The following is a 13,561-nucleotide window of genomic DNA, read 5'->3' on the forward strand; positions in this document are numbered from 1 at the left end:
GTACTTACACCTCAGGATCTGCGGCGATTCAAGAATGAAGTTCACCACCACCTTCTCCAGGACAATTAGGGAGAGACAATAAATGCTGGCCTAGCCAGCGATACCCAAATCCTGTAAATGAATTTTAAGAAATTATTAACCATGTATATCAGAAATAGGTATTTTTATACCTTGAAAGAGGATTTCCTCAAAGGACTGGTCTCCCCTCCATCTGTGGTCCAAACTACATCTCTGCTTTCAGTTCAAAATAATTTGCATCTTCAGGACTTCTGTGAAGTGTTAGTTAACTAGAACTAGAGATGTGTGTGAAATCTATGTTGATTAATATGCTATATCTTTACCTCATGCTGGCCAGGTGATGTATTGCTTTAGTAAACTTGCTGTATTATAAAAATAGCCAAATTACTTTGACATTTGGGCTATAATGTTGCAGCGGGTCTGACAGTTGCCTGTTGTGCTGCAAATTTTTTTGGAGAAGTCGAAACGACTTGTTATTTTACCACTTTGCAGCAAACATCTTGACAGATTTTTAAAAAACAAGGTGCTAAAATAGCAACACATGTATTGTATTGCAATAAAACATACCAGACTTTTCCTGCATATGTTTTATGCATTTTGAAGTCGAAAGTTATGACTTTGTTTGTTCTATCAAATTTCAATGAAAGTTCTTTTGTAACACTCTAAATTGGTGTCAGACTAGAGTGTTGAAGTTGCATACTGTGAAGCACTGCATGAGGGCAAGTCTTATTTTTTTGGAATGGAAAATAGTGCTAGGGTTTTGTAAATTGTCATATTTATATGTCAATTGTATTTTCTTGAGATTTATGTTGTGACCTAGCTTAAATGTAAAATTGTTTTCCCCAGCATAAAACACAAACTGAGGAGACTAATTGTTGAAAAAGAACAACTAGAATTACAGCTGAAGAATGAAAAGGATGAGAAAGAGCTATACAAGGTAATAGCTGTAATCACTTTCAGTTCCCAATCGTAAAATTTGTTAGGTGCAATGACCATGCAGGCAAGAAAGGCCAACTTCTTGCTGACACTGTATAAAATCAAGAATTCAGTATTGGAATCCCAGTATTATGTTCCAAGATAATCTCCTGGTTAACCCTGAACACATCAACCAAAAGTTCAAAATTCTGCACATCCGAAGACATGAAGTAAAGGATCCAGAACTATCTCCGCCCTGTTCTCCCCGTCCTGATTTCCCCTGCACTTGGGTGCAAATGGACTTCCCATCTTACTGGAAAGCACTATGAAAACAATACAATTAACTCAGGTGGTTGTAATTCTGGGCTCTGGTAGGTACCAAATGGAAGAGCTATTACAAGAACTAACTTCCATACCTCTTGATATCTCCAGCACCGGGACATCTTCAGTATATCCAATGCAGTTATAGAGAATTTTTCTCTTCATAAAAATCAATAATCTATTATACCTACTGTAGGCCCATCTCTCTGTTGAACGCTTATTCAACTTCTGAACAACAATAGTCACAGATAAAGAGCCTAATTGCCACACATAAAGACCATAATTGTAGAACTGGATCAATCTGACCAGAGATATGAGGGGGAAAATGGCCACCCACAAAACTTTTCAAAACATTTTTAAGTGTAATGTTTACAGTTGGACATTTGTAATGTATTTTACGTGTCATTACAGTTGCAATAATATTGTACAATTGCAAGGTAGTTGTACAAAGGCAAGAGTTGGCATTAGGACCATAGAGTCCTGCAATTGAATAGTTCTAAGCCAATCTCAGCTTCAAGTAGTTCCAGTGAAAGGTCACCGAAGTCAGGTTTTTCAAAGTGTGAATTGTGACCCGCGGGTGGGTCTCGGGCGGGTGTCAGGAGGGTCGTGGAGCAATCGGTCGTGCCGTTCCCATGGTGGTACCGATCATGGGAGAAGCGCACCGCAGCTGCGACTGGATTTTATATCGAGATTGGGGGCCAATGAGGCTGTGTAGAGCCTTGCGGCTAGAAGCAGCAGCAAAGAGCAGGTCACGCTTGATGTCAAGTTCCCTCCAGGTAATTCCAAATCACAGAGCAGTGTTGCTTCCATTTTCGAACTGCTCGCAAGAAAGGCATGCGAACTGTGAAGATGAAAAGAGACGGCCAGAGACTCAAGTAGGCAGTTTACCTATTGGACAGGATCTCGCAATATAATCATCTGGGGAGCTGCACAGGAGAGTCCAGCACAGGACAGAGTAATGCTAGTGTTAGTTCCAGAGCCTCTGGTTAACAGCCTACAAAGAAGAAACTTAACTCGAGAACAAAGCAGTACAGGGATGATTTAGAACATAGAACATAGAACAGTACAGCACAGAACAGGCCCTTCGGCCCTCGATGTTGTGCCGAGCAATGATCACCCTACTTAAACCCACGTAACCCGTATACCCGTAACCCAACAATCCCCCCATTAACCTTACACTACGGGCAATTTAGCATGGCCAATCCACCTAACCCACACATCTTTGGACTGTGGGAGGAAACCGGAGCACCCGGAGGAAACCCACGCACACACGGGGAGGACGTGCAGACTCCACACAGACAGTGACCCAGTCGGGAATCGAACCTGGGACCCTGGAGCTGTGAAGCATTGATGCTAACCACCATGCTACCGTGAGGCCCCTTTCTTGAGGTATGGTTTTGTAAATTGTGCAAATGCAAATAAGGATGCTAAGCTCAAGTGTGTTATATGCAGAGAAGTACTTGGAAATTAGAGGAGAAACTTCAGATTTTGAAAGAGAAGTAGCAAGTGAAAAATTCCTTCTGATGTTGAGACCCCAGAGTTGGTTATTAAGTTAGAACCGACTTCACATTAAAAGACTACGCTGCTGTAGCTGACCACATTAAAAACACACCAAAGCCCATGAGACTGTCAGCATTATGGTGTAGCATCTCCCGGGAGTGTCCAGTGCAGAGCATTGCTTTTGCCCTTCATGACAACCAACATGTGCGAGGTTGGATTTTCCATTTTCATAAAGGTGAAGACGGCACAGGTTGATGACTGCGCCTGTTATGCACATAGCCCTCTGCTTCTTTAAACTGGATTCCTGATAGATCATGAGGACCAAGCAGGCTCCCCTTTCGCAATAAAGATAAGCGAATGTGGCATGGGTCGCAAAGTCTGGTGGGTCATGAAGGTCAGCCGGTTGGCAAAAGTGCCCCCCCAAAAAAAGTTTGACAAACACTGGCTTAAGCAGTAGTAACTATTGACCGTTGCTAATTTTGTTAGCTATTCATATGTTAGCTATTCCAGACGTGCCTTTTTAATATTTTAATGTGTGAATTTGAGGCCTGGTTTGGTCCATGAATAAGCGCCCTAAAAGTCACCTCACTCTCTCCTCTAAGATACCACTTCAGCTTTTGGTCACCCATCCTAAACTCTTCATGTGGCTGTGTCTTCGCATTCAGTTTTGAAATGTCATTTTGTTCTTTCAAATAAATGTCAAACCTGTATATCAGATAATATTTAGAGATTTATTTTATGCTTCTAATATACACATTTAGATTTTGTGCTGCAATATTTTTCAGGAAGGTATTCAAGCTCCATTATCTTAATATGGATTTTTGCCTATTCACCATTCAAATCTGTTGCTGTCTGTTTTGAAACAATTTGTAGAAAGTCACTTTAAGAATACGTGCATGATGCTGCTTTTCACATTTAATTTAGATTTTAAATGCTCAACTGCAAGGTATTTGATTTATACTAGCTATCTAACCAAAAGTAAATGTTCTGACTAATTGTAATTATTTGCAGGTTCATGCAAAGAACACAGAAATTGAAAACACAAAGCTGGTTACGGAGATGCATTCGTTTAAAAACCTAGATGCAAGTAAAGAGAACATGCTGGCCCATTTCAAGGAAGAAGTGGGAAGACTGCAGCAATGTTTGTCAGAAAAAGAAAAATTGCAAAAGGAAACGTTAGTTAACTCTTCTAACATGGTAAGAAATACATTTGAAGCTTCTTCAGGTGCCTCAACTATCAATAGATTACTACCAGCATCATTTCAAATTTTTACTATTTGCTTTGTCATATTTATTGCTTTGTGACTCAGGGAAATATTATGTTAGTACAAATGCTGGGATCATACATTGTGGTGATTTCCTTTGCTACGGTTTTCTGTAAATAATTAGTAGTTTGTTTGTACATGTCGTAAAATTAATGATTATCTACATGGTTATGAAACAAATGCACAAGGTGATGCAGTTGTTTTGGACACCTAGTCAGTCCCCGAGAAGAAGACTGGTGTCGAGTCGAGATATATTATCGGCCATGCCCTTTCCTTCATCTTCATCGCCACCATCCTTCACCTTGCCAAGAAGAGAATCTCCAAGCTAAGCTTGACACCTTCGCTGAAGCATACCAAAGAATCGGTCTCAACCTTAAGAAGACTCGAATCCTTTACCAACCTGCCCCAGGGCAAGATCCAGTCTCCCTTCCATCAAGATCAATGGAGAAGCCCTCACAAATGTGGAACATTTTACATATATGGGAGCCACTCCTCCAAGGCTGACATTGATGCGGAGATCCAACATCGTATCAAATGCGCAAGCACCTCCTTCGGCTGCCTAAAGAACAGAGGCTTTCATGACGGCAACAACTGTGCTGACACCAAGATCCTCGTGTCCAAGGCAGTCAACCTCCCAACTCTTCTATGTGGCTCAGAAACATGGGCTGCGTACAGATGCCACAACAAGGCTCTGAAGAGATGCCATCAATGCTGTCTGAGCCGGATTCTCCATATCAACTAGGAGGACCGGTGTACTAAGATCAGTGTCGTTGAAGGAGCCAAGAGCATCAACATCGAGGCCATGATAATCCGAAGCCATCTCCACTGGGTTAGCCGGGTGCTTAGGAATTCAGAGTCCCAACTTTCGAAGCAGATCTTCTTTGCCCAACTCAAGGAAGGCTTCTGAACAAGAGGACAAAGGAATTGCTTCAAAGACGCCCTGAAGGCTTACCTTAAAAATTGCAACATGCAAGTCAACGTCTGGGAGACCAACTTGGGGAAACCTGATTGAATTCTTTGAGGACACTCGATGGCAAGAGGAGGCCTGGAAAAGCCTGAGAAGGGAATACCAGCAATTTAGATCCAAGGACTGATTCCACCTCGCGGAAACACCTGCCAAGTGTGTGATTGAAGATGAAGCTCTAGGACTGGGCTCATCAGCCATGCAAGAACCAACCGAACCCATGACCAGTAACGTGGAGTTTCTTAGATGGACAATCATACTCGTTAGCGAGTGATTGCCGAAGAAGAAGATATTCTAGAAGAATCTTTGATGTGGCAACTTGGCAGATTCCTGTTGGAAATCACAAGTACATCGCATCCACCAGTTCCGCTTTACTCACTTTGAATGTTATTTTGTTTAAAAAAAACTGTTAATATATTAGTTAAACCGGGACTTCCGGTAGGGCTCTGTAGGGGGCAGATGTGCACGGGACAGCTCCCGCTACAGAACTAGGTTTTTTCTTATATTTTCATATTTTCTGCTTGTTTTTCTTGCTTGTTTTGTCTGGGGGGGGGGGGGGGGGGGGTTAATCCCTGTGGGTTATCTCTTCTGTGCACACTTTTTTAAAAAAAACAGAGAGGGGAGAACAGAAAGGGGGAAAAGGGGAGGAGGGGGGGAAAGAAAGGACCCACGGAGCGTTCACCCGGAGGTACGAGCAGGGGGAAAAAGAGGCCGCAAAGGACCGGACAGCAGTGGCCCGTGGGAGTGAGAGCAGCCGCAGACTTGGAGGCGGCCGGGTAGCAGGAACTACCTATGAACAATCCTCCCCCCCAGGGCACGGGGCAACAGAACGTGGGGCAGCAGGTCCGGTGGCGTAACAAAGAGGGAGTCTGAACCCAACCAGAAGCCTCTCTCTCTCTCTCTCCTGACCCTGGTGGGTGAGGAGGGGAAAAGGAAAAGAAGAACTCTTTCTCTTTCTTCCCCCCCCCCTCCCCCCCCCAAACCCAAAGACTTTGGAAAGAAAACCTTTAAAGGGAGGGGGGAAAAAATTCTTCTTTTTGTCTTTTTTTTCTTTTGTCTCCCACTTTTTAAAAAAAACTTACCTGTAAAAAAAAAAATGCCAGAGCAGAGGGAGAGGGGACACCAAAAACAAACGGGACGGCACTATGCAAGCCCGTTCAGACGAGCCAACAGCCACACGAAGCGGGGGAACCAAAGCCACGCTGCAACAAAAAGACCTGGTCAGACAGGAGTATTTTCCCCCCTGGGCCAGAGGGGAACTGGAAGGCAGCCTTTGCCGAGCACTGAGGGAACATCAGCAGGGAAACAAGGCAGAGATCAGAACAGACATGGAGGCCGCAGTACAGGCAGCAATGGCCAAGGCCCTGGCGGAGGTGCAGCTCGCACTGGGCAGAGCAGAGAAGAAATTGGAAGCCCAAGAGGAGAAACTGGAAGCCCAAGAGGTGACCATTAAGGCGCTGGAAAAGGCCGCAACTGACATGAGCGACCGGATCATGGCCCTGGAGAGAGAGGCGGCGAGACTGGGCACAATGCAGGGGAGCTTGAAGGGCAGGGTGGACGACAAGGAAAACCGCTCAAGACGACAAGATGTCAGGATAGTGGGTCTACCAGAGGGGATCGAGGGTAGAAACCCCACGGCCTACGTGGCCGAGATGCTGGGCAACTTGGTGGGGAGGGAAACTTTCCCCGACCCACCAGAAATGGACAGAGCACACCGGTCGCTGTGCCCGAAGCCCAAGGTGGGGGACCACCCGAGGGCAGTTACAGCTAAACTGGACCGGTACAAAGATGGAAACAGTCCTGCAAATTGGAAGGACACTTCATTAGAATTTACAAGGACACTGGGGCAGATCTCGCCAGGAGACGGGCCGAATTCATTAGAGCGAAAGCAGCTCTTCACAAGTGCAATGTGCGTTTCGGTATGCTGTACCCAGCGAAACTCTGGGTCACATACCAAAAATCAGAGAGTATTTCTTTACAGTCCCCGCCGAATCAAAAACGTTTGTCAAGGAGCACGGGCTGGAAAAACGACAGCAAGGGTAGAAATACGGGGCCCCAGGCCCCCCACCCACCTACCAGGGCGAGCGCATCCTGAATAAAGAGCAAACCAATACCTGAGGAATCGCCACAGGTGGGAGACCAGGCCCCAGCACGAGGGAACGAGAGCAGCGGAGAAGAGAGAGCAGGCGAGGAGAGCGCAGGGTAGGATGGGGGACGAGTGGGCAGAAAAACGCAGAGGCTGGGCAAAGGAGAAGCGAGACAGAAACTCCCGAGAGGGGGTCACCGCAGTAGCAAGCTAGCACTGGGGACATGCAACAAAGCAGGGCCGCAGCACGCCCCCAACAGGGGGGAAGGCGCCAGGCAGGGAGGGGGGGAACCACTCAACAGAGGCGGGAGAGCAAACGGTATAGGAGCAGGGGAAAGGGGGACAAAGGAGGGATATACGGGAGAGGGGGAGGAAAGTGAGGGACCAGGGGGGGGGAGGGGATTCAGGAAGGGAGGGACCCGGGGGGTGGGGAACACGGGGACAGAGGGACAAACAAGGCCAGAAAAGGAACAATAGGGCTACAAAGTGCCACAACTGAGGGCTTGGAATAAGGAATCGCTGCAAGCATCCACCCAGTACGGTCTCTGGGCGAAGGGGGGCCCCAGATTGCAGGGGCCCAACCGCATGGAGAGAGCAACGACAGCAGCAATCCTGGACGGCCCCCTAACAAAGGGAACCCCGGAGGGCAGGGGCGCGTCCGCCATGTAAATATGGTTAATCCCACAGGAGCGAAGGGACAGAAGCCCCCCACCAGGATAGTCACCTGGAACGTAAGGGGACTCAACGGCTCAGTGAAAAGATCCAGAGTCCTCACCCACTTAAGAAATATGAAGGCCGACATAATCTTCCTCCAAGAGACGCACCTGAGAGAGCAGGACCGACTGCGGGTAAGAAAGGGCTGGGTGGGACAGCCCTACCATTCCTGCTACGAGACGAGGGCCGGGGGGGTGGCAATACTGATCAGCAAATGGGGGAGGGGAGACGACGACTTCAACTGTGTACAGGATTCAATGACTGACAGATCAAGCCCCAAAACGGGGAAAACCTCAAGCATGGCAAGGGAACTCGGTCACTTTATGGAACAGATGGGAGTGGTGGGACCCCTGGTGGTTCACCCACCCAGGGGAAGAAGGAGTTCTCCTTCTTCTCCCCAGTGCACAACGTATACACCAGAATTGACTTCTTTGTGGTGGGGAAAACGGTGCTTCCCCGCGGGGATAGACAAAGTGGGATACTCCGCAATGGTGATATCAGACCACGCCCCACACCTACATGGACGTGAGGCTGGAGACGGGCAGGGCCCAATGCCCCACATGGAGGTTGGACGTTGCCCTACTAGTAGACAAGGCCTTCAACGAAAAGATATTGCGGGCCATATCAGAGAACACGGAGAACAACCAGAACGGGGAGGTCTCACCCTCCACGTTCTTGGAAGCGCTAAAGGCCATAATAAGAGGGGAAATCATCACTTTCAAAGCACGAAGAGATAGGGAGGAAAGGGCGGCTAGGCAGCAGCTGTCAACTCCATACTGGAGGTAGACCACAAATGCTCCGAGGCCCCGACTGTAGAGCTCCTGGCCGAGAGGAAAGAGTTACAAAGGAACTTTGATCTGCTCTCCACCAGGTAAGCAGTGCATCAACTGCGCCAGGCACATGGGATCCTATACGAACACGGAGACAAAGCCAGCCACCTGCTGGCACACCAGCTGAGAAAGCAGGCAGCCACCAGAGAAATTGCGCAAATCAGGGATACTCTGGGCACATTACAAACAGAACCAGAAAAGATCAACAAAGCCTTCAGGGCTTTTTTACCAAGGGCTGTACACCTCAGAGCCCCCAAGGGGGGAGTCCGGGATGAAACTGTTCCTTGATGGACTGGACATACCAGTCGTGGGGGAAGGCAGAAAACGGGACCTGGAAGCACCACTAGCACTGGGAGAGATCATGGACAGCATTAGCTCCATGCAGACGGGAAGGCGCCTGGACCAGACCGGTTGCCGGCGCCTTCTACAAAAAATTTGCGACAGCACTAGCACCGCACCTGCGAGAGATGTTCACAGACTCGCTGGCTAAGGGCACACTGCCACCCACGCTAGCACAGGCCTCAATCTTGCTGATACCTAAGAAGGACAAAGACCCAACGGAATTTCATAGAATTTACAGTGCAGAAGGAGGCCATTCGGCCCATCGAGTCTGCACCGGCGCTTGGAAAGAGCACCCTACCCAAGGTCAACACCTCCACCCTATCCCCATAACCCAGCAACCCATCCAACACTAAGGGCAATTTTGGACACTAAGGGCAATTAATCATGGCCAATCCACCTAACCTGCACATCTTTGGACTGTGGGAGGAAACCGGAGCACCCGGAGGAAACCCACGCACACGCAGGGAGGATGTGCAGACTCCGCACAGACAGTGACCCAAGCCGGAATCGAACCTGGGACCCTGGAGCTGTGAAGCAATTGTGCTATCCACAATGCTACCGTGCTGCCCCTAAATGTGGGTCATACAGACCAATCTCACTACTGAACGTGGATGTCAAAATACTGGCCAAGATTCTAGCCAAAAGGCTAGAAGACTGCGCGCCAGAGGTGGTAGCAGAGGACCAGACGGGCTTTGTCAAAGGTAGACAGCTTACTTCGAACATTGGGTGCCTACTGAACGTGATAATTACCCCATCCGGGGAGAGAACACCGGAGATGATCGTCTCCCTAGGCGCAGAAAAGGCCTTCGACAGGAAATACCTCATAGAGGTACTGGAGCGGTTCGGGCTTGGAACAGGATTCACCTCCTGGTAAAGCTCCTATACAGTGCTCCCATGGCGAGCGTACAGACAAACAACACCAACTCCTGATATTTCCAGCTGCACAGGGGCACCAGACAAGGATGCCCACTGTCCCCGCTGCTGTTCGCACTAGCGATCGAGCCACTAGCAATTGTGCTCAGAGCACCAAAAAGCTGGAGGGGGATCCAATGGGGTGGCAGAGAGCACAGAGTCTCACTCTATACAGATGACCTGCTCCTCTACATTTCGGACCCACAAAGCAGCATGGACGGAATCATCGCGCTACTGAAAGAGTTTGGCGCCTTCTCGGGCTACAAACTCAACATGAGCAAACGCAAGATCTTCCCGGTACACCCACAAGTAGTGGGGTCAGCACTAATGGGACTGCTGTTTAAACAAGCCCGACACAAATTCCGCTACCTGGGGATCCAAGTAGCCCATGACTGGAAAGGGATCCACAAATGGAACCTCACCTGTCTGACAGAGGAAGTAAAAAAAGGACCTGCAAAGACGGAACACACTCCCACTCTCCCTCACGGGGAGAGTCCAGACGATCAAAATGAACGTGCTGCCCAGGTACCTCTTCCTATTCATATCCATCCCGATCTACGTCCCCAAGGCCTTTTTCAAAGCACTAGACAAACTATTCATGGTGTTCATATTGGGGGTGTGGGGGGGGGGGGGGGGGGGGGGGGGGGGGATGCTAGGAACCCAAAGTAGGTCTTACAAAAAACAAAATCCAGGGGGGCTTGCCCTCCCAAACCTACAATTCTACCACTGGGCGGCGACGGCCGAGCGAGTAAGGGGATGGATCAAAGAGCAAGAAGCCGAATGGGTGCGCGCGGAGGAGGCCTCCTGCGGCGGGACCTCCCTCCGGGCCCTCATCACGGTGGCACTCCCATCCCCACCCAAATACCACTCCAGCAGCCCGGTGGTAATAGCCACCCTCCAGTTCTGGAACCAACTACGGCAGCAATTTGGCCTGACCAAAATGTCAGGTAAAGCTCCCATCTGCAACAACCATAGGTTCACGCCAGCGCTGACTGACGCCACCTTCAAAAGGTGGGGACAGGACAGAGGGACACTGACAGTCAGGGACCTATACACGGACGGCAGGATCGCAACACTGGGCGAACTGACAGAGAAATACCAGCTAGCCAGGGGGAACGAGCTAAGGTACCTGCAACTAAAAAACTTCCTACGAAAGGAGACAAGGACATACCCACAACCATCACGGCAGACACTACTGGTAGAGTTACTGGACGCAAGCATATTAGCTAAAGGAAACTGTAGCGACATGTATGACCAACTGGTAGAAGGGGCCGACACTGTACTGGACGCAACAAGAATGAAGTGGGAGGAGGACCTGGGGATCAAAATAGGGTGGGGACTCTGGAGTGAAGCACTGCATAGGGTCAACTCCACCTCCACGTGTGCAAGGCTCAGCCTGACGCACTAAAAGTGGTACATATAGGCCACTTAACAAGAACCCGTATGAGTAGGTTCTTCCCGGAGGTGGAGGACAGATGTGAACGGTGCCAAGGAGGCCAGGCCAACCACGCCCACATGTTCTTGTCTTTCCCCAGACTTGTGGAGTACTGGACAGCCTTCTTCGAGGCAATGTCCAAAGTGGTGGGGGTGAGGGTGAAGCCATGCCCGAAAGTGGTGGTCTTCGGGGTTTCAGACCAGCCAGTTCTATTCCTGGGGAGGAGGGCGGACGCCCTTGCCTTTGCCTCCCTTGCCTTTGCCTCCCTGATCACCCGCCGTAGAATCCTGTTCGGCTGGTGGTCAGCAGCACCACCCAAAGCTGCAGACTAGCCGTCCGACCTCTCAGAATCTCTCCAAATGGAGAAAATCAAATTCGCCATCCGAGGGTCGGATGACAGCTTCCACAGAACGCGGGAGCCATTCACCCAATTGTTCCGGGACCTGTTTGTGGCCAACGAACAAGCAGAAGAATAGCCAGGTAGCCAAGAAACAGGGGGAAGTAGCCAAAGCATGAGAGGGAGAGATAGACCGGGAGGAGGGGGGGAACCACAGCTAAATCTAAGGAACGAAAGGCAAACCACAGAGGGGAGGAGGGGGGCGGGAGGGGGGGGGGGGGGGGGGGGGGGGGTAGAGGGAAGAGACAGGGAACAATAGAGGAGAGCCAGGGAGGAGGGGGGGGGGGGCTGGGAAACATTAACAAACTTGGCATCCACAGGAACAGAGAAAACGGGGAAGGTGGGAGGGCCGCAGAAGCGGAAGTACGCACGAGACGGCAGCGAACTCCGTCCGGGAGAAGCAAGGGACAACACCATGAACAGATGCCTACTTATGTGTGTAAATAATTTTGCCAAGTTTACAGAGGTGCTGCTGTTGAGTGGGGGCATAATACCGTCCGTTGACTTCTCGGGGAAAATTAAAACGTCAGCAGCAGCAGCGATCCATAGGTGGGGGGGGGGGGGGGTGGTGAGTGCTCCGTTGGGAGGGTGTGGGAAGACTGAGGCGCGTGGGGTAACGTCCAGTTAATTGCTGTTGTCTATTCTCTTTCTGCACTATGTTAATGTTCACTCTATTTTGTTGTGTTAGAATTATTACTATTATGAAAAATTTTGCAAAACTTTAATAAAAAAAATAAAAATATATATATTAGTTAAACCCGATTTCCCTTGCACGAGGGCTGTGGGTCACTGTCTGTGTGGAGTCAGCACATTCTCCCCGTGTCTGCATAGGTTTCCTCCAGGCGCTCCGGTTTCTTCCCAAAGACCCGAAAGACATGCTGTTAAATGAATTGGACATTCTGAATTCTCCCATCAGTGTACCCGAACAGGCAGCGGAATATGGCGATTCGGGGTTTTTCACAGTAACTTTCTTGCAGTGTTAATGTAAGCCTACTTGTGACACTAATAAAAGAGTCGCCCAGCCTCGAAATGTTAGCTTTCTTCTCTCTCCACAGATGCTATCAGACCTGCTGAGATTGCTCAGTATTTTATGTTTTTTGTTTCAGAGTCCAGCATCTGCATTTTATCTGCTTTTATCCTCTCAGGTTCTACCCTTTAAAACTATTTCAGAATCTTGTGATCACCTCTCGTCTTCAACTTGTTGCATTCTGGACAGGCAATATTAAAAAAAATCTAAATATTTGAATGATAATTCTCAAAAAAGTGTATATAAAAGGTGCATTCATGGCCGATGCACTATTAATATACGATCTAAATGCATTCTGTACACTTGGTTGCCATTGGATTTATTTTGAACATTGATTTCAGTGTACCTGAACAGGCGCTAGAGTCTGGCAACTAGGGGGTTTTCACAGTAACTTCAATGCAGTGTTAATGTGAGCCTACTTGTGACAAAGATTATTGTTATCATGAATTTCTAAGTATTCTACTATAACCTCCTTTAATAATGGACTCTCGCCCTACGACAAATATTTGGCTAATTAACTTTTTTGTTTCCCTCATTTCTTAAATAAAGGAGTTAGATTAGTTATTTTCAAATCTGCTGTAATTCTTCCAGAATCCAAGCAATTTTGGTAGATTATAACCGTGAGTAAACTACTATTAGTACCACAGTTTTTCTTTTTAACATCCTAGTATGCAGACTGTCCCTGGAGACTTGTCAGCAATTAGGTCAAGTAGTTTTCCAGGCACCTTTCCCCTGGTGATGATCATTGCTTTATGTTCATCCCTCACTACCACCTCTTGATTTTTAATTATTTTTGGGAAGTTTTCTAAGTCGTCTACCATGAAGTCGGGTGCAA

The 13,561-nt window shown here is 48.3% G+C and overlaps 1 protein-coding gene across 2 annotated transcripts in view; it reads left to right on the top strand.

Annotated features, from left to right (window-relative positions):
* The window catches only part of LOC119966079 (tax1-binding protein 1-like), a 142,519-nt gene that overhangs the window by 45,693 nt on the left and 83,265 nt on the right, over window positions 1-13,561 (top strand). For both annotated transcript variants that reach the window (XM_038797269.1, XM_038797270.1), the window contains exons 6-7: window positions 865-955; window positions 3,766-3,951. In XM_038797269.1, the coding sequence (XP_038653197.1) occupies window positions 865-955; window positions 3,766-3,951 (277 nt within the window). The remainder of the gene's footprint in view (window positions 1-864; window positions 956-3,765; window positions 3,952-13,561) is intronic.

Source organism: Scyliorhinus canicula, chromosome 5 (genome assembly GCF_902713615.1).
Source record: "Scyliorhinus canicula chromosome 5, sScyCan1.1, whole genome shotgun sequence".
NCBI classification, from domain to species: Eukaryota; Metazoa; Chordata; class Chondrichthyes; order Carcharhiniformes; family Scyliorhinidae; genus Scyliorhinus; species Scyliorhinus canicula.